General features: G+C 42.4%; 1 protein-coding gene across 1 annotated transcript; it reads right to left on the bottom strand.

Annotated features, from left to right (window-relative positions):
• Positions 1-1,708: 1,708 nt before the first annotated feature.
• YWHAQ (tyrosine 3-monooxygenase/tryptophan 5-monooxygenase activation protein theta) lies at positions 1,709-23,512 on the bottom strand. Its single transcript, XM_038131789.1, has 6 exons — positions 23,374-23,512; positions 21,978-22,356; positions 6,838-6,961; positions 4,270-4,433; positions 3,807-3,902; positions 1,709-2,777 (listed from the first exon to the last, which is right to left on the bottom strand). Exons 2-6 carry the CDS (start codon positions 22,269-22,271, stop codon positions 2,718-2,720), a joined length of 738 nt encoding a protein of 245 aa, XP_037987717.1. The 5' UTR covers positions 22,272-22,356; positions 23,374-23,512; the 3' UTR covers positions 1,709-2,717.
• Between the last annotated feature and the right edge of the window lie 1,707 nt (positions 23,513-25,219).

Here is a 25,219-nt window from a genome sequence, read left to right as displayed (position 1 = left end):
AAAACAGGGCACTTAGTTCTTGGGACACAAGTCTGGGATTTCAGCTGTACAATGGGAATCTCAAGTCTGTATGCTTCCAATAATGTCTGGAATAAATTACCAAGTCTGCCCTTTACCTACATATGATGATTTATTGCCCAGGTTTACCTGGGAGGGAAAGACTCAGCAAAGTCATTTAGGGAATTACAATCCATCCCTTTAATTTGTGGTATCATCCCATTCCCCTACACCATTCCCTTACACATTTCATTCCCTCTCTCCTCCAAAACAATGCAAATACTTGGCCAAATTTTGCAAGTAACAATGAGGAGAGATGCTGCTGTATTCATTACTATTAAAATTTAAAAGCTGATGTTGCAGTTTCAAGACTTTTTTTTCATGTAAAACACAGATACAATCAACAAGAGACAGTCTAGCATTTGCCCAGCTTGATAATAATCAGAAAGCACGTTTAATAAATTAAGCTATAATCTAGATACAAGGCCCAGCTGCTGTTCCTGTAAGGAAAACTGACAACTCTCTCAACAAGGTGCAAAAGAAAGGAAACAAGAGAACGGTGTTAGCTGACAATGCAGTGCAAGCTAAGACAGCAGCCAGAAGACAGCAAAGAAAGCAAACCTTGAGCAAAGAAAGCAAAAAATGAGCAGATAAAGCTGACTGCGACATGTAGTACCCAAACAGCCTTACTAGAGAATGGCAGCACTTAGGAGCTAAAACCTTTATGAAACAAATAAAGGATCAGTAAGAAATGTGTGGGGGAGGGGAAATTACAAAACCAAAACACTGATTAAGAAGCGAATGAGTTTACTATGTAGAGTCCTGCCACACAGTACTTTGACAGCAATTCAGAGTGACTGCATGAAGAAAATGGAATTTATACAATTTTTTTAGCGTAACGCATGTCGATTGAAGCACAGATTCTGAACAGTTTTATTGAAGAAACACTCATTGTGCACACTCAATGAATAAAAACACGGAAGGTGGAAGATATACCACCAGAAGCTTTCAAGGACTAGTAATATATATCCTTTTTTGCAATGTGATTTCTTGTCCAGCCACAACACTAACAAGAGTTAAATATTTTCAAAAACCCACCAACATGGGAAAGTAAGAGGTAGAGATTTAGGAAAAAAACTCTTAAGGGATCCAAGGGGAAAAGGAAAAAAGCAGAGCAACATATTGTTACAAAAAAAAGCTCCAAAAAATGAGGGAAAACAGTAACACTAAATGTAGTCTAAGAACAAGAGAAAGCAGATTGTAATGTAGCAACACACAAACTAACATTCTAGAGCACGACAAAGTCCTCTGCATTACTAAACATGTAGCTGGATCACTGTAATGAGATCCATCAGGAAAAACACAGCAAGAGAACACAGCAGAGAACTCCAATAGATTACAAAAAAAAATTGCATCATTTAGATGAGAATATCTGCAAGCCATGAAAGCAAATTTCTTGATACTCTATCTTTTCTTAGTTCATTACTAAGGTGAATCAATTTCCTTAAGTAATAGATTTAGTTATTAAGAAGTCCACATGTCAGATTAATTATGAAAAGATATCCAGGGAATTTTTTTAAACAAGTTCATTTAAAAGCAGACTTTTAAGAAGTATGCCATAAATTTGAGAAAGACATTTTCAGCACAAGATACTTACTTTAATGTTCAGCCCTGAAGTTATTATATGGAATTGTTACAAGTCAACAGTAGGTGGTTTATAAAATGTAATTTTATTTAATGTTACTTTGCTGTTACAGAGGGCATAACATTTTCACAAGGCTTTTTTGGGACTACAATCAATGATTAGCAACACACAATAGTGGTCCAAACTCTCTAACAATCACTGGACAAACTTGACACCTTCTCACATGTGCACAAACCTGCATGGAAAAGTACTAAATTTTATACTTGGACATGTGAACTTCAATTGGTTTTCCCATTCCAGTGTATTAAGAAATGACATGCACTTTAGTCTGCCAAAAAGCACTGCCTGTACTCCAGCAGTAACATGCTGCTTCTAATACATAGTAAAGTGAATACCAGAACTACAAAGGCAGGAGTGTAAGTGAACTTTTATTGGGAAGGGATATCAACTTAAACAGCAGCAACTGAAGATTAAGAGAAGCCCCTGGTTTTGAACACACAAGCTTCTGTATTACATGATACGGGAAGCAACTCAATTTGTGGTTTTCCAAACTTTAAATGCTCAACTTGATCTGGCCCAGAACTTCCATATTCCTACTGAAACGAATACACAGTAGCATGTGAAAGTCAATTATGGAAAGGAAACCCTGCAGAATAAGAAGGGAATGTGGAGAATTAAATGCTATGTGGAACACTCTTTAGTTGCAATTAACTACATTTTCATATCTTACTGTAATACAAAACACAGTCGACTGGCAGGAACTGGTTCAGATTTGTTTTTAAATACCAGGTACACTTTAGTCTGCTACATAAGTGTTTGGAAGTTACTTATGTTTATATGAAATGAAGCTATTAATACTTTTCTACAGCAGTAACCGCACACCAGGAAGGCCAGGACAAACACAAATCAAGGAATGGAGTTTTCCCAAAGCTGCAGTGTGAAAAGACTATAAATTGATTTCCATACACATGGATGGGTTTTCTTTGCTATAGGAAATCCAAGTGGAGCTATAAGGAATGGAGACGTGTAAAAAGGTTTTTGAGAAGGAAAGGGAGAATGACGCCCCACGTGCAGTTTAGTTTTCTGCACCTTCTGCAGCATCACATTCTTCTCCTGCGCTGTCTGATGTCCATAACTAGAAAGAAAAGAAGAACAACGTCAGCTTTCAGAAGTGCAGCTTGAATTTCAAAAAGAGACAACTACTGAGTGTAAGGAAATGACAATGAATTAGACTTAAGGATGCCCCCAAAGTACCAGCGCATTGGCACTGCACAACCCTGGCTGCCAGCACTTGCTGGGGAGAGGCAACTGGACAGAGCTCCCCCGCACAGGGCACAATGAGCTTTCCCCCTCAGGCAGAGCAGACACGTTCTCAACGACTCCAGCTCTTGTGCTTAACAGCGAGCTGTGCCATCGATCCCAGGCCATTCAACAGCAGCTCCACGGGCAGCTGCCATTTCAAACACAGCAGTCTGAATCCTGCAAGTGTAGATTGCCACTCTGGTTATTGAAGCTAAGTGTCTGTTCACTCTGCTAACAGACACTTCTACTGAAGGACTACTGCAAAATAATAACTGTTGTAATTTTAAACACAGTAATTATTCAGAGTATATTCCCTGAAAAACTGCCATAGTTGCATATTTTAATACAACTTAGTTGTTCCACAAAGTACTTTTCTTAAATGGCTTATCATTATAATAACATACTCAAACAAACTGATTTTATTCTTAGTACACTGAAATTTCAGAGCTTTGAATGAAAATCAGGACAACAAGAAAAGCAAGCTACTCCTGGTGTACATCCAGTGAAACTTTGTTTTGAGGTAGTCATCAAAAAAGTTTGAGTAAAATTCCCTTTTTTAATTCCTTGTCCTATCTTATCCATTAGGTTGGGCTGAATGCCCCTTCTCCTCTCTACCCTAAAGGCCATCACACCAGGAAGAATGTGAGCTAACCAGGCTGTTATTCCAGATTACACAGCATGAAGTTGGACATCAATTTACACAACATTCAAGCTCAGTTATGAAAAGGTGACAGAGGCAAACAGATCAAGTCAGTGCTGTGCTTTGTGTAAGAGGAAAATAAGAGGTTTTTTTCCATCACAAATTCAGTCTAAGCAAACACCTGGAGAAAACAACCAGATAACACATAAAAAAGCAACTTACTGTTAGGTTGTCTCTAAGCAACTGCATGATGAGAGTACTGTCTTTGTATGAGTCTTCATTCAGTGTATCAAGTTCTGCAATTGCCTCATCAAACGCCTGGAATAATTAAATCATCTTTAGCCTTTCTATTAACTGATCATTAAGCAAGCTGAAGCTAAACCTATCAGAAAAGGTAGCTTAAAAAAAAAAGCAACAGCAGACATTAAATGACCTGCTCTACTTGAAACAAAACCATGCTAAAGACATAATAAAAGCCTCCCATGCTGCTGAAAATTTAAGTCACATTGTAAATACAGCCTGCTTGTACCCCTTCAATCCCACTAACAACATGAGCGAGGAAACCAGAAACTTTAAATATGATCATTTTATTCACAAACTCTAGGAAGCAATAATTCATACAGTTTTAAGCATAAACTCTCTTCTACTTTCCCTGCAGGCATACTGGAAAAAAAAAGTGACTTACTGTCTTTGCCAGTGTGCAGGCAAGCTCAGGATTGTTGAGAATCTCATAATAAAATACAGAGAAGTTAAGAGCTAGACCCAAGCGAATTGGATGTGTTGGCTGCATCTCCTTCTTGCTGATATCAAACGCCTCCTGATAAGCTCCCTGTGAGTTTTCTATTGTTTCTGTAAAAGAATGACAAACAAAGTGGTTTTGGGTTTGTTTAAATTTTTTTAAAGATATTCCTACCTAGATCACTCCATGAGTAGGAGACTCTACAGTGCTGTATGTAAACCTGTTCTTAGGAAAACAGTGCATGCACTTTAATCAAAGTAACGCTGTACCCCCATCTTAAGTGCAGCTGCCAGAGTGACAAAGCACAGGGACCAAACTAAGCTACTACAGAGCAAAGGTATTCAAGAGAGATAAACACACAGAACTTGGTAAACACAAGCATCCAAGACTACTTCAGTCTTCAGTGGCCTTTGATACTTTGGGGGTGGGGAGGGGGGGAAGCATTTGTGCATTACTTTTTCTACAGAACTCCTACTTCATTCCTTTCTCAGGATGGACATCTTCATTCGAGTTATGTGTGCAGAGTAAAGAAGGCCCAGTTCCTTGAGGATGTTTGGGAGGCATGTACAGCATGTTCCTGAAAAACTGAAGGTTTGCCTCCAAAATCTACGTGTAGACAGGCCAAGATTAAAAGCCCCAGTGTTGTGCCCAAAATAACTGGGATAAACATCACAGAGAAAAGAGGTTACCAGGTCAGAGTACTTCAGGAGTGCTACCTATAAACTATTCCAGATTCACTTCTGATAGACAACCAAAGGGCCAACAGCTGTCCTAAACATGCTGCAGAGTGGAAGGAGACTGCAGGAAAAAAAAGGTCATTGTCAGAGCTCAAAATACTGTGAGGGAGCTAGCTAGTACTGGCACTGCTCCAGCAAATGCTGGTAAAAGATCTTGGTAAGCAAAATAGTAAGTATTGAAAAGAGTCAAGACAGACAGTATTTACACAGTAATGAGTGCTAAAGGACTATCCATTTGTTGAAAACAGGTGAAAGTAGGCAAAAAGCTAGCAAATCCAGAGATAAATTAGCTTTTGAGTACAGAAAATATATTTGAAACTGAGAAAATAAACAGATGTTTTGAAGTGGAACATCAGAAAAGCTTTAAGTCTTGAAGTTCTAAGAAGTTAAGCAGAAGAGTCTGCATGGTGATACACATAAATTGTAACTGCACAGCTAAACCCCAGCAGGATCTGCTAACAAGGCTGTATCAATCAACCTCTCCTCACACTGTATCCCCTATAAGCATGTGCGGCATTTAACGGCAGTCATTTTAGCAAACAGGAGCTGGTATTTCTATGCTTGGACAAGTCAAGATTTGTAGCTGTTGCTTGAGACAAAGTATAAATTGGATGATCTTTGTGAAAGCCAAAGGCAAGTTTTCTCTGCTACCCATGGACTTGTTGCTGCTACTTGAATCAAATTAAGGGTTAGGAATTTCTGAATGCAACACATTAACGCAAAGACTTTTACTCCATTCCGAACGTCTTCATCTTTCAATGTGAATGCTCCTACAATAAAGGCAGACTCACGAAGCCTTTACTGAAGAGACAACCTGCCCCATCCTCTCACTGTGCACTGCAGTTGGCTTCTGGCGGCCAGAAAGGTCAGGTCCTGCCATGGCCAACCCCAGGGGACAGCCACTGCAGCATCCATGGCTTCCAGCAGTCCCTCTCCTTGGTGTCACAGCATTACTGCACAACTAATTTTAGTCTGTTATGTAGAAACAGATCACTAGCTTATGCCATACCAAGAGTTTTTAACATCACAGCACTATCTGGGCACCCTGCAAGACAGTTGTAATAATTAATTCAATACATCTGCTCAATACAGACTTAAAATCTTCCCCAGAAGAGGTTCCTGAGTCCAGAGGTCCAACTACCTATGGACCTGTTCTAACTCCTAGGAAAGGTCTACAGTCTCAAGATGCTCAGTATCAAGTGGCAGTTTCCAGGCCTTTCCTGCTGAATCCAAAAGGGCCAACTAAAATTTCAGGAACAGTATTATTCCCATTAAAATCAATCATTTTGGAGCACAGCTCATGCTTTTTTGCTGGAGTATCAACCTAGTAATTTTGTGGCTTCTTTATAAACACAGGTGACTGCAATGAAGTCTGCTTCACAGTGAAATGGCTAAAATTTGAAGACCAACAGGACTCTACCATGGAGTACAAATTGTTACAGAGATTTGTTTACTTGCCCCAACCAACTTTATTTTAGTAAAGAATTACAAACAAGCAACATTAAATATATTATCATACCTTCACCTACATTGTTTTCCAGAAGATTTGAATAAGGATTATGGAACAATTATTCAGGAATTTAGGGCAGATGACAGGAGAAGCAGCTAAGATTCCCTGGCATACTTAAGGTCTAGTCAGAGTTTTGCTCTCTGGCTGTATGAAAACTGGAGATTTCTGACTGAAACACAGCAAAGTTGTGTGAGTTTGGAGTCTGTGTATTTCATTTCCTGGCCCCTCACCCACGGACCAGAGCTGGGAAAGACCCACAGTACTTACGTTTTCTGTCATCACCACAGGCAACCTCAGCAAGGTATCGGAAGTAGTCTCCCTTCATCTTCAGGTAGAATACCTTGCTCTCTGGATTAGTTGCATTAGCTATTAAATATTTGTCCAAGAGCTCCTGAAACAGCAACAAAACACACATTGACACATTGCAAACACCACTGCAACTAAGTTCAATTTACTTCTCTCCCAGATTTGAGTTCATCCAGTTTGGATGGACTCAAATGTTTGCTACAAGGCTAAACAGTTCTCAGGCATTTTAGATGGATGCACACTTATTCCAGCCATTAAGATGAACAGACAACTGGCCAATCAGACTGCAAGTAACAAGGAAAGGTTTACTGATGTACAGTTTCAAGACCAAGTTTAGTTTCAGGATATACACTTCTCATTTCAAAAACACTGCAAATGAGTAAGCTTTTACTGGAAAAGCAAAACACGACACAAAAGTTTCAAAGCAACTTTTTTTCATCAATTCTGTTTATTAGACTTGTGATAAAGAATCTCCAGCCCACCTACCACAGGGAGTCAAGGATTTAAACCCATTCAGTCAGCAGCCAACCTCACCAAACTGCACCAGCTCTTCGCAAGGCTCTAAAGGAACACCTGGCTCCAACACAGCAGGGAGGCATCCTTCATATCTGCCTTGTTATTCCCAGAATGGAAAGAGCTATACAGTGCTCTCCAGCACACCCTGAGCTGCTGCAAACATCACTCCCCTTGTTCACAGCTCCCCTACCTGATACCAGAAGGACAAGGAAAGGTTTGCAAGCCTCCAGCAAGAGAAGGTAAGTCGCTCTCCAAGGCTGCAAATCATCCTAAGGCAGGGGTGAAGGAAGGAGAGAAGAGGTACAGGACTTTCCCCTAGAGAACAGGGTAGTTCAGAGAACTGACAAAGAGCAGCGCAGCTTCTGGCTGACCTTGCCCCTGAACTCCAGAGATTTTACCCAACTCATTACTACAACCACCCATGTTCTCCAGAGTTTACAAAAGATGCAAATGAGTTCAGATACACTCAAGGAAACCCTGCAATATGCAGAGAAACTTCACGGTAGAAATGTAAGTGATAAAGATCTGCATTTACTTATTTGGAAAGCAAACAGGTCAAAAAAGGAGCAGAAATTTTCCACAAAGCTTGCAGCTGTCTAGTTAAGATTTTTGTTACAGGAACATGTATCCAAATACATGAAGCAGCTACAAAGGAAATATTCAAGGAACTGTTAGCTTTCTGCACAAAAATCCTTAGCACTTTAATTGACTACAAGAGCATTATAATCAAAACAAGCTAACTTTAGACACAAACTCACTCCTTATGCACACCACTGTATATACCATTATTACTTCCTTTGATGATCAACAGAAGCAGAGCAGTCCAGTTCAAAGTGTTTACTCAATCCAAGTCCATTTGAGGTTTTGGCAACTATTTTAAACTGACACTTGTAGTAGGGTACTTCCAAATGGGTTAAAAGAGCATTTTTGCATCCAAATTGTATGTGTCCTATGGATGTAACACTGCAGTGCCCAGACAAGCTCCCTCAGAGATCCCCACCAAGCCAGTAAGGGAAGAAGAGAGTCATACCTGCCCTTGATACCACCCTAGAGAAAGCAGCAGAAGGTAAGATGATACCAAGACTGACATACCCTTGCAGCTACCAAATCAAAGACAGACATTTTTAGGAGTTTCTGTAGGGCTGTAAAACCACTGCCAAAGCCTAGACACTGGCTATTTGGCAAAGGCATAAGTGAGGAATCTGTGTAACAGTTTAACACAGCCAAGTATGCAGGGGCTTGAGCAAACATATAGAACAGTACAGCTCACTGGTGTTATGGAAAAAGCAGCAAAACTGTAGGTCTGTTTCAAAACAAGAGTTAAAAGGTAGTAGGCAGATGGGTAATACAACACTGTATTAATACTGTTATTGTGCATGAATCATTCCATATTAGAATGAGTTATTCCCACTCTACAGATTCGTGCAAAGAAAAAAACTTCACATTTTGGCTCAATGTTTTCTTGCTGCTTTTCTCCTATGACAATGTCCACGTCAGCCATAAAAGTGCAACACTACACAAACCAGTTTCAGAGTCTCAGAGACAACAACGCAGCAACCTCAAGTCTAACATTTGAGTTTGATTTTCCAAGAAACTGCCCAGAATGATGAAACGTGACACATCATACACCTGTGGTTTAGAAAGGTTCCTTAAATCCGTGATGTTTGAAGAATAACCACCAGCCTCTAAAAGCCATCCTACAGTTGGGACTGCGCTAAGTAGAAGAGATGTGATCTATTCGTGTGCTCAGATTAACTGTGCCAGTCTAAGGAGCACTGACCAGACGAGCAGTGAGGATACTATGTCGCATTTTAAACGAGGTATTTTGCAAAACTGTATCTTTGATTCATCTTTCAAACACTAAAATAAAACTTTCAAGATGTTACAACTATAAAAACAAGAGAACAAGCAGGCATTTTTCTTTCATGCTTTCCAAACCAGAAATTTACTGTATACTTAGCACACAAAAAGTATTACCCATTTTATTACAAAATTCTGTCTTTGGAGGCAGCTCTAGCTCTAGAGCTGATCTGGCTTGGTTAGGCTGAAAAATACTTAACCCCTGGAATCTAGTGCACACTAAAGAATGTTTACAGGAAAGCTTTAGTGTGGCAAATTTAAGTAAATCTGAAAGCTACATTCCCTAGGGCATCAGTGTCCACTTTTTCCTTCCCCCAGATGGGGTAGGCCACACACTTTTTCTGGGAATATGAAAGGATTTTGCTGTGCCAGTCCTCCACAAACAAGCAGCACTGTAGCCTGTGGGTCAGTGCATCCTTAAAATGCTGCCTTCCTTAGGCAGATCTGATAACCAGCGGCTCCATCCAAACTTCCAAGAAACTTAGAGAAAAAAGTGATACTGAGAATGAGCTGCAGTTTTTCAGACAGCAAGGATATGAGTTATTTCCTAGGCACTTCTCAGGTGGAGAAGCTCAGTAACCAAGCAGCTCTCACTCCCAGTTCATCTTAAGGGCCTCCTAATCCTAATAACACAAGTAAGCAAGAGACCTGTGCCTTTTCCATCAGCTAGGGTGGATCATTCTCATTCTGGATGTTACATATTCAGTTTTGTTTTTTTAATAGCCTTAAATGGAACAAGATCTCATTTATAAATCACATAGGTTAGAACACAATCCAAACAGACTTTGAGTGAAGCTGATTATTAATCAGGCTAATGTTAATCTTTCAAATCAATAATTTATTAGGTGTACTTCATGAGCCATTCATCTCAGGATTATCATAATTTCTTGGAAGGAATCTTACCCTCCGCTTCAGAGACAAAATGTTGGTGGGTTAGTGAGAGCACACATCACAGTAAGCCAAATTATTTGCTTTACACTGCTGTGAGTCAGTAATAGCCAGGAAAACTCACGATTTCCTACATCTCTTCTCTCATCTTTCCCCACCTGGACATTTTTACCTTTCCAGCGGAGAGAAATTAGTCAGGAATCCTTCTTTTAAACCTCAGCTGATATTAGGTAACATGACTATGTGCAGGCAAAGCAATGAAGCAGAGCACAGAGAGCATCAAAGTTTTTGTGATTTTACCTAGGCAGAGACAAGCATTGCCAGAGGGATGACTCTGGGATGAAGTAAGGCAATACAGCAGACTGCCATCCATGCTCACAAACAGTGAATGTGCCCATCCCTTTTATGTATTAAAATACAGCTGCCACCATCACTTAAGAATTGCAGCTCTTCCCATCACCTTCTAAACCAACCATTGAAAAACCAGCAATTATGTGCTCTGCAACGCAAAACATGCCTCAGAAGCTGCATGAAAGCCACGCAATGTCCCAGTGTCCGAGGCGCTGATCTGCCCTGATGGGGGGTGACTCTCAGAACAAGGAGCAGTATGAAGATGCAGGAATCAAAGCTCTATCCTCAGACCAGACCCTTGTGTCCCACTGCAGCTGCATTACAATAGGTTTGCAGTGTGACAATCTGTGCTTGGTAGCTGCTGCTTCCCCCACGCTGCCATATTACGCTCAAGTGGCATGCTGGTCCTCCTAGAGCGTGACAAGATTTCCCACTCCAACACCTCTCCTAAGTGTTGCTCATCCATCTCAGTTTATTTCTACCTTCACAGTATGCTAACACTTGTCATCCTAACAGCATTATACTCTCAGATATGATATTCTTTTCCCCTCCCATGAAAGGAAGGCTTATTTATCTATTACAGAGATGCCAGCAACAGAGGGCTAAGGCTCCCTGGAACAACAGGTCTGCAGCTGCCTGAAGAAGCCATGGGGAGCCGGCTGGGAGCCTGGCAGCTAGATACTTCTTCCCCTAAAAGCTGAATTCTTTTTCTTTCTCTCTCCATTGGCAAACATATTCTTCTACATGCAAATGAAACCTACATTTCAATTGCCTTTTTGGATCCTTCTCCATTCTACTTTTGTTCTTTCCCACCTAGGTAAGCATCCTCTCAGTCCCTTTTCCCTTCTGTTTAAGAAGGCTCAAGGGTTGAACACGTGGTACTCACTGACCACTGCCATTAACCTGAGCCAGAAATACTAAGTCAGTCTATCTGCTCTTATCACTTCCCCGTTTTTCCAGCTTTATGAAAAGCAAGTCCTGAAGGAATGTCAGGCATACCTTTACCTGCAGGTATGTCTGACACAGACAAAGCAGCTCCCTGAAGACAGAGCTCCTTAGTAATTATTTGTGGTGTGTGTGCATACAGCCAACCTCTCCTTACAATACACTGGCACACCTCCCTTACAATTCATGCTTCAGTCCCACTCCATATATGCTTTTTGTTTTCCCTTTTCAGGGCAACAGCTCCTTGAAAAAGCTGACATCATAACAAAGTCCCACCACTCTCTCCCCACCTAAGCCTATTTTAAAAGGCAAGACTGACTGAGATATTAAGTTCAACCACAGTGTACACTAAATACCCCACAGTTATACTGTATAGAAAATAGGTTCAAGTGGCAGAAAAATACCACTGCTATCTGGTCTGTGCTGTTCTCTCTTCCCGCATATCCAGCTATAAAAAATCTCAACAGCAAAGATGAATTTGGGAAAAAACCCAACTTGAATACCCAACTGACCTTTTAGCTTCCTTCAGCAGTTGTGCCATTTAGACTTGGGTTTCAGTAAGAGCAGCAAGTACAGGAGTGTAAGTCTCCTCATATATTCCAATACCAGTAGCTAGTGGACATATTCTTTACACTTAAACATTCAATATTAGAGGATAAACGTGAACCAGGTCAACTCCAGAGATTATCTACTCATCACAGCTAGTTTGAGGCCAATTTTTAAAGCACATTAAAGACAGCATGCGCGTAGGTACAGACAGAAGTTCTCAATGTGGTAAACTCAAGTAACCCAAAACAATGTCACCATCACTGAGACGTCAACACCTATGACATGTTTGGGTCACAACACCAGCACCAAATTATTTAACGTTATGCTATTAAAAGACAGATCTACATTGTCATTTGCATTACTCACTGAGTACAGTTTATCATTAATTTTGTTCCACGAAAAGGAAAAAAGTCAATGTAAAAGCAACCACCAGAAGCAGCAATGCTCTCCAAAAGTTTGTCTCATAAGTTAAGCTGCTGCATGGTATTTAGCAAGGAGTGTGTCAATGCTCTAAATGGCTGGCACAGAACTTTCTGAATGAAGTCTATGTTGGATAAAATTTGATTTTTCAAGTCAGACTGTTTCAGCAATACCCTCGAGCCTTAAGTCCATGTATCTTACTTCAAGATGTTTAAAATACCTTATTTCAGCACCATCTCCATCTTCTGGGAATGTAATTTTAAAGGCTATTTTTAAAATGAACATCCTAACAGTTTGTGTGAAGTAACTGGCATTTGCAGATTTTAGTAATTGAAAACAATGTCCTTCACCTGGCTTGAACTCATGACACAAAAAGCATCTAGGAAAAAACCAAATTCCTATAGTGGTAATTTTTGACAGAAGAACAAACTAATAAATATCAATAGTTATAAAATCAAAGAAATTATATTCCTCCTCACTGCATAATGAAAAAGTTCAATTATATGGGAAAAAAGAAAGAAGAAAAAAGAAACCAAGTTGAACTTCTGCTCAGCAGCTCTTAGCTGTCCAAGCGATCTCAGACGTGCCAGCAGATAAGGTGGTGTCATTCCACAGAGTACCAATTTTTCACAGGAACTAGACTGAGTTTCACTGCTGTTTCCTAGATGTTTCTTCATTTTCTGAACTGACACTGAATGTTCTCTGTTTTGAGCTTTAAGTGCTTTTGGGTTGTTTTGTTTATTAGGGAGAACAAATGTTACCTGGGTAACTGCAAGTAACTGATTACTTAATGTTGTACCATACACTAATTGGCCAAACCCCACAGTCAAAACCAAATAGTCACATGCAAGTGAAGAAACTGTTTCAAAATAAACCTATTTTGAGACAAGGTTCCTAAAAATAATACACAAGGCACAGAGTGCATGTCAACACTTCTTCTAGCAAGTTAACTCACGACACTAAAACATGGATTCAACATCAGAGTCCCATCTAGATGAGCAGCCTGCATCTCACAGGAACACCATGAGTATATGAGGCTACATAAATTCAGGGCTGAAATATGCAAAATATTTGAAAAAATTATTCAGTCTCAAGTATTTTTGACGGTCCATGCAGACCCAATACAAAAAAAACCCCACAAAAACACCTAGAAGCAGAATAGACAGAAATGGTTTCCACCCTAACTGCAGTCAAGAAGCAAAGCTGAAGTTGGTGAGGCAGCTCAGACCAACATAATCACCTAATATAACTTAAATGTGAATTTAAACACATCAAATATTCCAAAGTCTCTGACAGCACAGATGATTGGTGTGGGCTCAGACCTTTCAACAAGGCTTCTACTCACAAATAACTGCCTGTTTTAATCATCTAGCTGAGTAGTATTTAAGACTTCTTGACTATTTTAAGTAAAATCAGTCATTCCAAAGTCCACAGTATGACTCACTGAAACCTAGGTGTTTTTTAACGTTCAGCAGTTGTTTTCTTGACAGGAAAGGGAGAGTCCCCTGCTGCCAGTAAGATCACTTTACTTTCAACAGTGTAATTCAGCAGAACTGAGTTCTTCATCCTTCAGGATTCAAGCTCTATGCATCAACTCCTTTTGGGAGAACATTAAGTGATTTTCATACAGACCTCTCCAGACTAACAGTGTTTCAGTTTATGTATTGAGGAAAATATGTGTGCACCTTTCCAGTAATGGCATGGCCTTAAGATGACCTGACAAAGCACTACTGAAAGCAGAGACAAATGTACCTGACAAGAAAACAGAGAGGGTGACCTAATTCATCTTTTCCATTTGGTTCCATGTTTTTGTCTATATAGTTTAAAAAACTGGCAGCCAATACCTAGGATTGGCCCTGAATGAAGTATCTGGAATCTCATTTAACAAATGCACTGGAAGCCTGAACTGCAGCACGTCTGCCCACACTATTCCCATTTGGGGTTGAGATTAATTTAATCTAGAATTTACACTCACTGCTTATATTTCTCCTCGAGTTAGAAAGTTCTGTGGTCCCCAGAGAACTATGTAAGCCAGTAAATAGGAGTGTATGGAAATACAAGTTCTCCTTTCTATAGATTTTTCAGACAAGATGAGCAACCCAGTGAAAGTCAGAGAACTATTTAAGTTTTTATGGAAGACCTTAAAGTTTTCCAGTTTCCCCCATCAAATGTAGAAATGAGTATTAAAAAAAGAAGTAATTCCTATTTTCAAAAATTATAAATTTTTGTTGAATTAATGGCTATGCAACACAGCCAAAAGCTTTCAGGGAAAACTCCTTGGTATCAGACACATTTATCTCAAATTGATTCTAACATTCTTCCATGACTGCGTTTTACATATTTCTAATTCCTCAAAATACTTCCAAGTGCTCTTCTCTTCTTATCAAACACACATTTTAGAGACCAAATCCTTCCCTTCAGAATCCTAAAGCCATCTAAAAGCTTTTTTTCGGCATACATTTTTGACATTGCATAATATAATACAAATCAAACAAAAAAGTCTAAATTTTCATTTAAAAATACTTCTATGCTCTGCAGCTACAGAAGCCCAAAGGTAAGAATAAATGACAAGCCAAGGTATATCTAGACTAACAGCACTCAAGAGGAACAACAGCACACGGGAGTTATGTGGTCTTAAGGTATATTGCCCTTATGCAAAGAACTAATTTTGACTTGCTTTAGTTCTGGTCTCTCTTTTGGAGCTCTTGATCAGAGGCTTGGGATCACTGAAACTCAAAAGGGTAACACAACAGATGCACTTTCTTCCCATTGCATAGTGTAGCTTGGAAGAGCCTTTTGCATCATCCAACTTTATCTTGATGGAAACCCAGCAATGTATTACTTTACTCAGTCTACTGGGACAGTGATTGGGAGTGTGGCAGTAATTTGTTATTCCCCAAATGAGACAACCTACAACAATGCAGTCTAACATTAGGTCAGAAAAGCTGAAATCAACATTTCAGAGAACCTGGTTACAACAACATCTCACAGAAAGTGAGCTGTGATTTTTTGCTAAGGCCCTGCTACCTACTTTTATTAAAAACTATTTCTGCTTACAAGAATTTTGCAAAAAATATTAGACTTCAGAACAAAACTTCCTAAAGAAGTTTTATCCAGGAATGATGTGGCTGTCAGTCAGGTAAGAGCATATATAGTATATTTAGAAATGCTATTATTAAAGCAAATGCAAATTCTTCTGTTTTCAGAGCTGAACACTACTCATGTATCAGGCTACTTCAGTGAATGGATCATATAAATTAAAGGAGAGAATAAAGAGTAATAGAGCAAATAACATATCCTTATCAATATTAGAAACTGGTAAATCAAACCCTTGATTACTTTAACAAATTTAGAGAAAGGTACATAGCTAATTCAGGACTTGCAGTTCTTAGATCTTGACATCTGATGTTCTCGTGGGTGCAGACTACAAGATGTGAAACTCAGCACTCAAATTGTTTTGCGGCCTCTCCTAAGTGTCTAGCTCACTCAAACTGTGCACTGTTCTATATTCAGATATACAGGATGGATTAGCAAATGACAAGCTTACAGGTTAACAGTATGGACAGCTGAAGTGGTCTCATGTTGGTTCCAGCTTCCTGGGATGCAGAAAGGATGAGGAGGAACTTATAAACACCCCTCCAATAAACTTGGTGGAGCTATACTGAGTATCACAAATGCAGTGCTCAAAAATAGTTATTACTTACCTTACCTTTGTGACTAAACTGGCTTCAAGTTTATTGGCAGTAAGAAAGCACCTGGCCCCTCATTCTCAAGGGCCAAGAGCATAAAGCTAAATATGAAAACATTGATTAATCAAGCGTGCACCTTCACCTACCAAACTTACAAAGTACACCCATGCACTTTACCAGCCCTTCCTCTGCTGTTTTCCTCACTACCTTCCTCTGAAAATCAGGCATCCCCCCACTACTGAAACCAGAATACCAAGCTGCAGTGCCTGCACAGAAACTGTACAATCTACTCCTTTGATACTGTGTTAAATGGCCCCAATTTGCGTCATGTTAAAGAAATCAAGTGTAATAACCTTCAAACTCAAGTGTGTTCTTTCCCCATCAAGCTCTCTCTCTCTCACATACAGGCTTCTGTGTTTTTCTTCAAAAAGGCACCTCATCACAGTAGTATCCAAGGTAGCAGAGGTGCCTGTGAGACAACTGTCTAGCAGGTAAGCATGACAGTGATTTACAAAATCTGTTAAAAGCTTCACTGCATTAGCAGAAAAACAGAATTTTTGCCTTTGTTGTCCAGTTCAGCCTAATGAGCACATCCTACTTTCTCAAAACCACCAAAGCAATAAATGTCCTCCAAGAAATTTAGTAATTCCAGACAGCATTCAGCTGTAGGGGGAGGGGGCAGCAAGCAAGGACTGCATGGGATGGAGGCTTCAGCTACCATCAGAATTCCTTGAACTATTCTCAGCTGGACTCCTGAACAGTTCACAGTCTGTTCAAGAACCTCAGTGCACTCTAGGCTTTGCTTCTGCAAGAATCAGTCCCTTTTCACAACTGATTAAGTTTTCTTCTCACAAGAGTGGGGATTCCAGCAGCAGATTCTATTGAAAGGTGACAGAGAAGGTAAGAGAAGGTAAAACTATGAAGAAGTCAAGTTCAGATCTAAGTTTCAAGCATATCACACTAAAAAAAGTTTTTAAAGTTCCACAATTCTTACCACAAATGTATTGATGGTCGGTAGAAGTTGTGCTAAAAACACAAAGGAAAAATCATCTCTCTCCACAACCTGCTTTTCACAAAAAAAAGATTATTCATTCCAAACTATTCATTCAATTCACATTCACTCCATAATTCTGGACTTACCAAGAAGTAACATTCCTAATCTAATTTTTATGAAGTAGCCTTTCCTTTTAGTCAGTCACTTAAGAATAGCAGTTGCTTACACTTACGAAAGGTTAAAAGTAGTACTTGAAACACTGTCCCAACCAGTAGGACAACTAACTCAAGTCCAAATGTAATATTAAGTGATCAGCATGCCTGACCTTCAAAATAAAACTGCATCCTACAGTTTCCTGTATCAGAAGACTGTATGTAATACCTTTTTAGTGGGTTACACCTCTACACCACATATTTCTGTATAAACTCTCTCTCTTCCCTGACAACAGGAACACAGAGACAAAAAGAATTCACAAGATATTAAATTTGGGTAATTGTTTAGATAGCAGCATGAAGCTGATACCTACTGAATGTGACAAATTTCTACATGTGCAATAAAAACCACAAAGATTTCACTTTTCTGTAGGCCAAAGGTAACAGCAGGGAAGAAAGAGGGCTATGGTCAAAGATATCCATCATCAGCCATCAGGTATTTTAGCTGATACGAGGAATCTATTTGCTACTGCAAGAAAATGCCAACTTCACTTTCAATGGACCTCTGAACTTGTGCTGTTGAAACAAATTGCTCTGAACACTACCTGCTAGCATAGGAATTTTTGTTCTACTCATTTTAAGTGACTAACTTTAGAACTAGATCTACAAAATGGATAATAATCAGAAGTGGACTGAGTTTTTTACTCATTTTCATTAGCTTTTATTGTTTCTTAAGTATGTGAAGCAGCAGTAGGAACAACATTGCAACCTTGGGGAGGAGGGAGAGAGGAAGGAAGGAAAGGGGAGCTGGCAAGAGCAACACACTGATTACATTTTTTCAACAATTAACAGTAAAATCTCTCGGAAGATCAAAGCATCACATCAGCCTTAAGACAGTGAAAATACAGACAATACACACCTAGAGCTCAAAACTATTTCATTGCAGGCACTGCCACAGGGTGGCAAAAAGAACCAACAGCACAACTAAAGTGACTGCTCCCTCATTTTTCAGAGTTCACAATGCCATTGCTCATTTCTAGAGAAACAAGCCAACATGGGCCTGACACAACACAATGTAAAAACGTTCACAGGGACACTGATGTTGAGAAACAACTTAAAAGCCTCAGGTATGTAACTTTTCCACACAAAATTTTCTAAGAATATTAAAAAAACACTTTAACATTTCAGCTAGAGACAGGAAAAGGAACAATCAAGACACAGTTGCTTTCAAGTCCTAATGATTTTGCATATTCATCAAGATTTAAACTGTGGGCAAATAGTTACTAAATCTTATCTCTATTACTCCACAAAGAGCTCCAACACATCAGGACCTAGAAACTGAACATATGCACAAAAACCCTCAAGCTGTAAGTGGAGATTGCTTCCAGGCAAGGGCTGCTTGTCTTTCCTGCCTTCACATTACTGTTCTCTAAAGAACAAAGGAGCCTGAATGCAACACAAGTTAGAGCCACACAAAACGACCAAAGCTCTCAGAAAACCCACCAGTTTAATCTGCTTTCCCAGGAATGCTCCAATTCAAAAGTCAACTTTTTAAAAAAACTATTGTCACTGAACAGTGGAGTGTGCATATAATTAAGCAGACCTTCTACTGTATGTTCTATCTTCAAAGTTTCCCACATCATTTCACTAATTATATGAAAGTTGCTGCTGCATCCACCCCTTCTACATTATCTGGTACCCATCTCAAAAATCACTCAAGTCAAGAGAAAGCAACATGAACTTTGTGCTCAGAGTATATGAATCAACTTAGTGCAACTTTATCTTGAAAAAAATTAAGTTGCCAACCTGTTTCTTTATTCAAGGAGAAGAGAGTTTCAGGAACAGTTTTAACTATGAGTCATAAGGGATGATTCAACATTAACTCTCTACATTACCAAAGAATTAGTCAATCAAATACAAGGAGTTCATCAAAACCTTCTAGTGTACCTTTCAAATAAAACATTTGTGCAAGTTGTTTGACAGCCATACCATTTTTCCATTAAAGAGCTACTCTCATCTGAAAGAGCTGTCACAAAATTAAGAGCTAAAAAGCATTCAGATCATGCCTTCTTGCAAGACAGGCAGTTAAAGAATGATAGTTAAATAATCAGTAAAAGCTTTATTTTTATGTATATGTCCATATACAGATATCTCAACGTAATTTTGAATGTTTGTATTCTAGTGGTGATTACATTTAAGTTCTTTATCAAACCATGACCTGAAACACTGCTTACTTAACTGGCTTGGGGCATTTTTTGCAGGAAAAATGTAATTACAGATTCCACATTCATGACATTTTAATAAAAAAATTAGCAGCATTTTTAATGCTAACACAAGTACTTCTACATGAAGATTCAGAAATATGCCACATCAGTAGTTAAAAAAAAATCTTTTGACAAAACTGTTAGTAGTATGACTAACAGCAGTCACACTCCACCCAACACACCCACCCTTGCTAAATCCAAATACTCCAGATGACAAGCAACCTTTCCATACTACTTGCCAGCAGTTGTTACAGTTTAGCTGCCTTCCTAGAATTAAAAAAGCATCTCTGAGATTCAGCTGAAGAGATCTCAAAAAGCCACAAGCTGTTACCATAGTAGTAGTACAGAAGAAATTATCATTCAAAGGAGGAGCCAAAACCATTGTGCGGCTCAGCTTTAGGAAACCCATCCTTTGTAACGCCTGCTCCTCCTGAATTCCAACCTCTCACATGCTGACTCATGGATCATAGGAGTGGTAGATGGAGGAGGAAAGGGAATCAGAAAAGAACAGAACTGCACTTGGCCCTCAAAGGAAGAATTAAAAAAAAGGAAGGCTTGCAGTAGATAGCCAACACCTCCTCCTAAAGGAAGGCACATCTTTGCAGCGGTCAGAACAGGACAGGAAAAGCATGCTCAGCTGCAGGTTTTGGTCTTCACTACTTCCTGCAGCCTTCCAGGCCGGAAGGGGAGAGTTGCCGACAGGCCACTGCTGAGAACAGAGAAAGACTAGAGTGCACTGAAAAAATCATCTAGCACAGGAACAGCTTGCTTTCCCTACACTAGAGGTCTGGGCTAGCACGGCTACCAGAATACCTGCTGGCCTTGCACCCCATCAGATGGGGTGGAATAACTTCAGTAGAGACACTGGGTGAAGGGGTTCACTGCCTCTCCCTATGGAAATACAAGTTCCTTGTCAAAACGGTACAACCAGTGTGAGATTTTATGTATCACCTTCTCCAAGGCACTAGATTTGGTAAAAAGACAAAGGGAGATTAAGAAGTCTGAAGAGTGACGTTTATTTGGAGGTCCCAAGAAGTTAGCTCTGAAGTGGGGCACTGAGTAGAGAAAGAAGAGGGACACAATGCTGGCACTTCATCACACAGGGTTCTAGTGAAACTCCTGTCACAGGAAGCAGGAATCCTACAGAAGTCCTATCATTTTCACAAAGGTGAAAGTTTCACAACTTCAATACACCTGTAACTGGAGAAATTTTGCTCTTGTGGAAGGCATGGGATCTTAAATGTACTAAGGAATTAACTGATTATAAAGCTAATAAATATGAAAATTATTTTCAAGATAACTCACTTTGATTTAGAAAGAAAAAACAAACCTAGGTGGCAGCATACAAGGAAGCATACAGGTATTTTCAGCACACTCCAAGAAGCATTCCCTTGTACAGGAGCCAGAACATTTACTCAAGAAGAAAAATCAGTTCCTTCCAAACTAGCCACTTTTAAATTCACATCTTCTAAACAAATCTAGAATAAATTTATCTCAAAATTGTTTAATTCCTTATAGATTTGCTTCCTCCTGGTCTCACATTAGCAATACTAGACACCAAAAAAAAAAAAAAAAAGGTAACTAAGAGGAGCAAATCAATCACTGAAGATGATCTGCCACAGAATAACTACTGCATTAGGCACATGCAGTTTCTTGCAGATACAATTCCCTGGTCATGTAGAACTAGGTCCAGCAGCCTCCACACTGCTGACACACATCTCTTGAGCTCCCACTACAGTGCACTACAGTTCTATCAACAGCATCTGGAATTCTGCTGCTTCCACAGAAATGTACTTCTGGGTTTGATGCATGCTTAGGGTGTCATTCCAGTCTTTATACCTTAGCTTTACATTGCTCCATAATTACTGCAAACTCATCTCAAAGATACCCTCAGAAGTCAGCTTGCAGCTAAGAAAGACAATTTCTACACGTCTCTCTTCCCCCTTCAATACAGATGGCTAAGTTTGTAAAGTCAAATTTATGTTAAAACAGTCCTCAAAATGTCTCTTGAAGACCCCTTTGGAGTCTTTTTCTTCATGAGAAAGTAAACAAAATGCACACATTGTTTCAGTGTTTGTAGCAAGTTATTAGGTGATCTGAATAAAAGGGTTCCATATTTTCAGCTTATCTTATGAATAGGTTTACTAACTACAGCACAGAGGCTAAATTCTCTGTATCTCTGCAACTACCTGGTGAAATACTGCATATGGATCACTCCACCCAAAAACATACCTCACAAAACTGAGTATCTCAAATACCTCTACATCTATTGGGCCAACAGCATCAGTGCAGCTGATCCTCCTCATCACAGTGATCCATGTAAGGGTTGTAGAAGTTATGGTACTGACCTCACCTACCCCCAGCGCAACACTGCATGATACGCCCCAACCAAGTTCCCAGTACAGCAGCACACTTAAATACCGCATTTCTTCACCTTAAACAAAATATAAGAAAAAACAAAGTCCCCGCTTACCAGCACCGTGGTGCAGATGGACCTGAGCTCAGACTCCACCTTCTCCCGATAGTCCTTGATAAGCTGCATCTTCTTGTCACTGGTGTCTGTCTTCTGCTCGATGCTGGAGATGACCCTCCAGGCCGAGCGTCGCCCCCCCACCACGTTCTTGTAGGCCACCGAGAGCAGGTTGCGCTCCTCGTTGGACAGCTCGGCACCTTGCTCCGTTACTGCCTTCATGCAGGTGGCCATGTCATCGTAGCGCTCGGCTTGCTCAGCCAGCTTGGCTTTCTGGATCAACTCGGTCTTATCCATGGTGGCTGGCAGTGGGACAAGAGCGGTGCAGTAGCAGAAGAAGCTGGAGATGTCACACTATCAACACGGGAATGCACCTCAAAACCTGACAGAAAGAAGACAGCAACCATGATGCCAGGATAAACACCACCGAACACGATCCTACAGCACCCATAGCAAAAACCGGGAATTACTGTGAGTCTTGCCTTCCATTCCCCATCTCCAGGTACTCCTCCTGGAGAGACGGACTGCAACATCCTGCCCTTCCACGCAAGGCTACGAGGACTCGCCCCAAGGGTCCACCCCTCGGGAAACCACGACCCAGAAACCCAGGCGGAGAAGTCACACTCGGTCGGTGCTATCCAAGGGACGGCAGCCAGCCGCCCAAGCAGTGGAAATAACTGTTTTTCCATCAGAAAAAAGTCACCACCCCGCTTTTCCTTCGTGCCCTACGTGAGCATACTAATATGCCTTCTAACAGGGACTCGTGGAATGATTCCTGGTTACCACCCTGCCTGGGGCCCTCGCCCAAATCCCTGCCGCCGTGTGCTACCAGCGCTGCGGGCGAGCGCCGGAGGCAGGCGGGCATGAATACCGGGACTGGCGGGAAACATACATAATAAAAGCAGCAAGACGAGCTCGGCGCCGGAGAACACAGCAGGGGTTAAACCCCTCCAGGACCCGCCTCCCTGGGGGCGAGCGAGGCCGGGGCCGCGAGGCCGGGGAGGGGGCCCTGGGCGCTTCTCCTCCCCGCGGCGGGGCGCGGCGGGCCCGGGCCTCCCGTCTGCCCCGGCGGCCGCCGATCCGGACCTCGGCGCGACGGGGGCCCCGCGCTGCCGGCGGGGAACGCGGCGGCTCCCGGTACACGGCAGCGGGTGCGGTCTCGGGCTCAGCGGCCGCGTCTCCTGGGACGGCGGGGGGGCGCGGAGGCGGCCGGCGGAGTCCCCGTGGCGACGGGGCGGGAAGAGGAAGCGGCTGCGGGTGCGAAATGGCGGCGCTGGATGCACCTCCCGCTCCCCGGAGCCGCCGAGCTCTCCACGCCGCGATCACAAAATGGAGGACGCGGCGGGAGGAGGCAGCGGAGCGGGGCCCATCCCGCCGCCGGCCGCGGCCCCGCGCTCACCTGGGTCCGCCGGGCTGTGGGGCCGGGCCGCACCCGGTCGGTGCCGCGCTCGGGGCTGTGGCGGAGAGAAAGAGCCGCTCCCGTCTCGGCCGAGCCAGCGCTGAAGGGCGTTGGCGCGCGCACCGACCCGCTGCGCGGCCCGCGCCCACGCGGCCAATAGCGGCCCGGCCTGCGCGCCCGGCCCCGCCCCCCCGCGCAACGACGGCCAATCGGAGAGGAGCGCGCCGCCGCGGGGGCGAGCGCGGGCAGGGCGCGAGCTCGGCTGGGCCCGTGGGCTGCGGCTGGGGCCACGGGGTTTCCTCCAATGAGATCCAGGGTGGGGTGACGTCACTGTCGCCATGGTGACGGCGCTACCACCCCCCCCCTTTCCCCCCCGCCCTCACCGCTGCCCCCCCCCGCCCGGCACCCGGGACCGGGAAGGGAAAGGGAAAGGGAAAGGGACCGGGGAGGTGGCGGGAGGGGGCCCGGGACTCCCTGTGGGAGGGCCCGGCCGAGGCGGTGCCCGTGCCGGCGGCGGGGCGGGAGCGGGGGGGCGAGGCGGTGCCCGGGCCCGCACCCGCACCACGGCGTCTGTTGTTCCGCCCGCGGGCGGCCGCGCCCTCGGGCCGCCGCTCCCCGCAGCGCCGGCGGGCGGGAGCTCCCGCAGGAGCGGGCGGCGAGCCCGGCCCTGCCCGGCCGGCCCTGCGGCGGCTCGGGCGCGGCGGGGCTGGGAGCGGCCGCGCGGCTTCCGGAGCGGGCCGGACGAATCTCCGGGCGCTGCCGCCGCCGGGGCCGGGGGCCGGCGGGGGCCAGTACAGGCACTGCGGGGCTTCGTATTCCCGAGTACGTGTTCCCGGAGGCCCACGCGGGTGAAGGCGGCATTTCCCATAAGCAACGATCAGTATATTTGCTTGTTTTCATCCTCTTGATTTAACCTTAATTCTCTAGAGGTCAGACCATGCTATGACATGCCATAAGAGCGTGTTACCCACCCGTGGCTGGATAAAGGTGAGGCACCTATGGCCACATGTAGGTCCAAAACTTTGGCTGAGCAGATGCATGTCTTGTGTGCTCTCACGCTGCCTGAGCCTCAGAGGATGTGGTAAGGACACGGTGGGTTTGTATTATTGGTCTTGCCGTAGGAAATCCGGTCAAATGCATCTGGTGAATCAGGGCTCAGGCAAGGTCAGGTTCTCCAGTGTCTCTGCAGTACCAGGTCTGTGCGTCAAGTGATGAGATTTCTCACCTTTGTTTTCAGCATCACCAAATATAGTCATACTGAGGAACTTCAGCATCCAGGTGGAATGATGAATTCTCTGAATCAATCTCAGGATGTTACTGTCTCAACACATACAGCTCTTGGTCTGTGTTTGGAGTAGGACTGTGATTGTGTATGTGAAAATTTGAGCTATACTGTGAACAAGACACTTTTGTGTGTCATTTGAGTTTGGGAAACATTGCTTTATTAGAAAAAAAATAGAATAATAGATAACAACCTTTTCAAATTTAATGAAACTCAGAAACTGCTCTGGATCTCCCCCAGAAGTTATCTCTTGGTTACTTGCTACAGTTTTAGGATGCTCGTTTATTCTTCCTTGTTAGTAGGATATATTCTCATTTTCATTAGTCCCTATTAATTATCTTCATTGACATAAAGACCAAAATTGACCAATTGTGTAACAAAACTTTTTTAATTAGCACCGTGTCTCTATCAACTAACCATTCCACCTATGAGGCATGGGTGAGTGTGTTTTATTTGAGTGTGTTTTATTTGAGCTGACTTAATTGAGGCTACTTCCTTCACTGATTCACCTCAGAAAAGGGAAGATATTAAGAATTACCCTCATAGCATTTAGTTCCCATTTCT

The sequence above is a fragment of the Motacilla alba genome, chromosome 3, assembly GCF_015832195.1.
Source record: "Motacilla alba alba isolate MOTALB_02 chromosome 3, Motacilla_alba_V1.0_pri, whole genome shotgun sequence".
In the NCBI taxonomy this organism is placed as follows: domain Eukaryota; kingdom Metazoa; phylum Chordata; class Aves; order Passeriformes; family Motacillidae; genus Motacilla; species Motacilla alba.
The sequence above is the reverse complement of the archived record's forward strand: the minus strand, read 5'-3'. Positions and strand labels throughout refer to the sequence as shown.

Bases quoted from the DNA above. Each gene is read 5' to 3' on its own strand.
- YWHAQ (XM_038131789.1), bottom strand. From the start codon at position 22,271: ATGGATAAGACCGAGTTGATCCAGAAAGCCAAGCTGGCTGAGCAAGCC. The intron at 6,962-21,977 runs GTAAGCGGGGAC...TTGCTGTTTCAG, and splicing joins CCATCTGCACCACGGTGCTG to GAGCTCTTGGACAAATATTT. The intron at 4,434-6,837 runs GTAAGTACTGTG...ATTCTTTTACAG, and splicing joins CTGTGGTGATGACAGAAAAC to AAACAATAGAAAACTCACAG.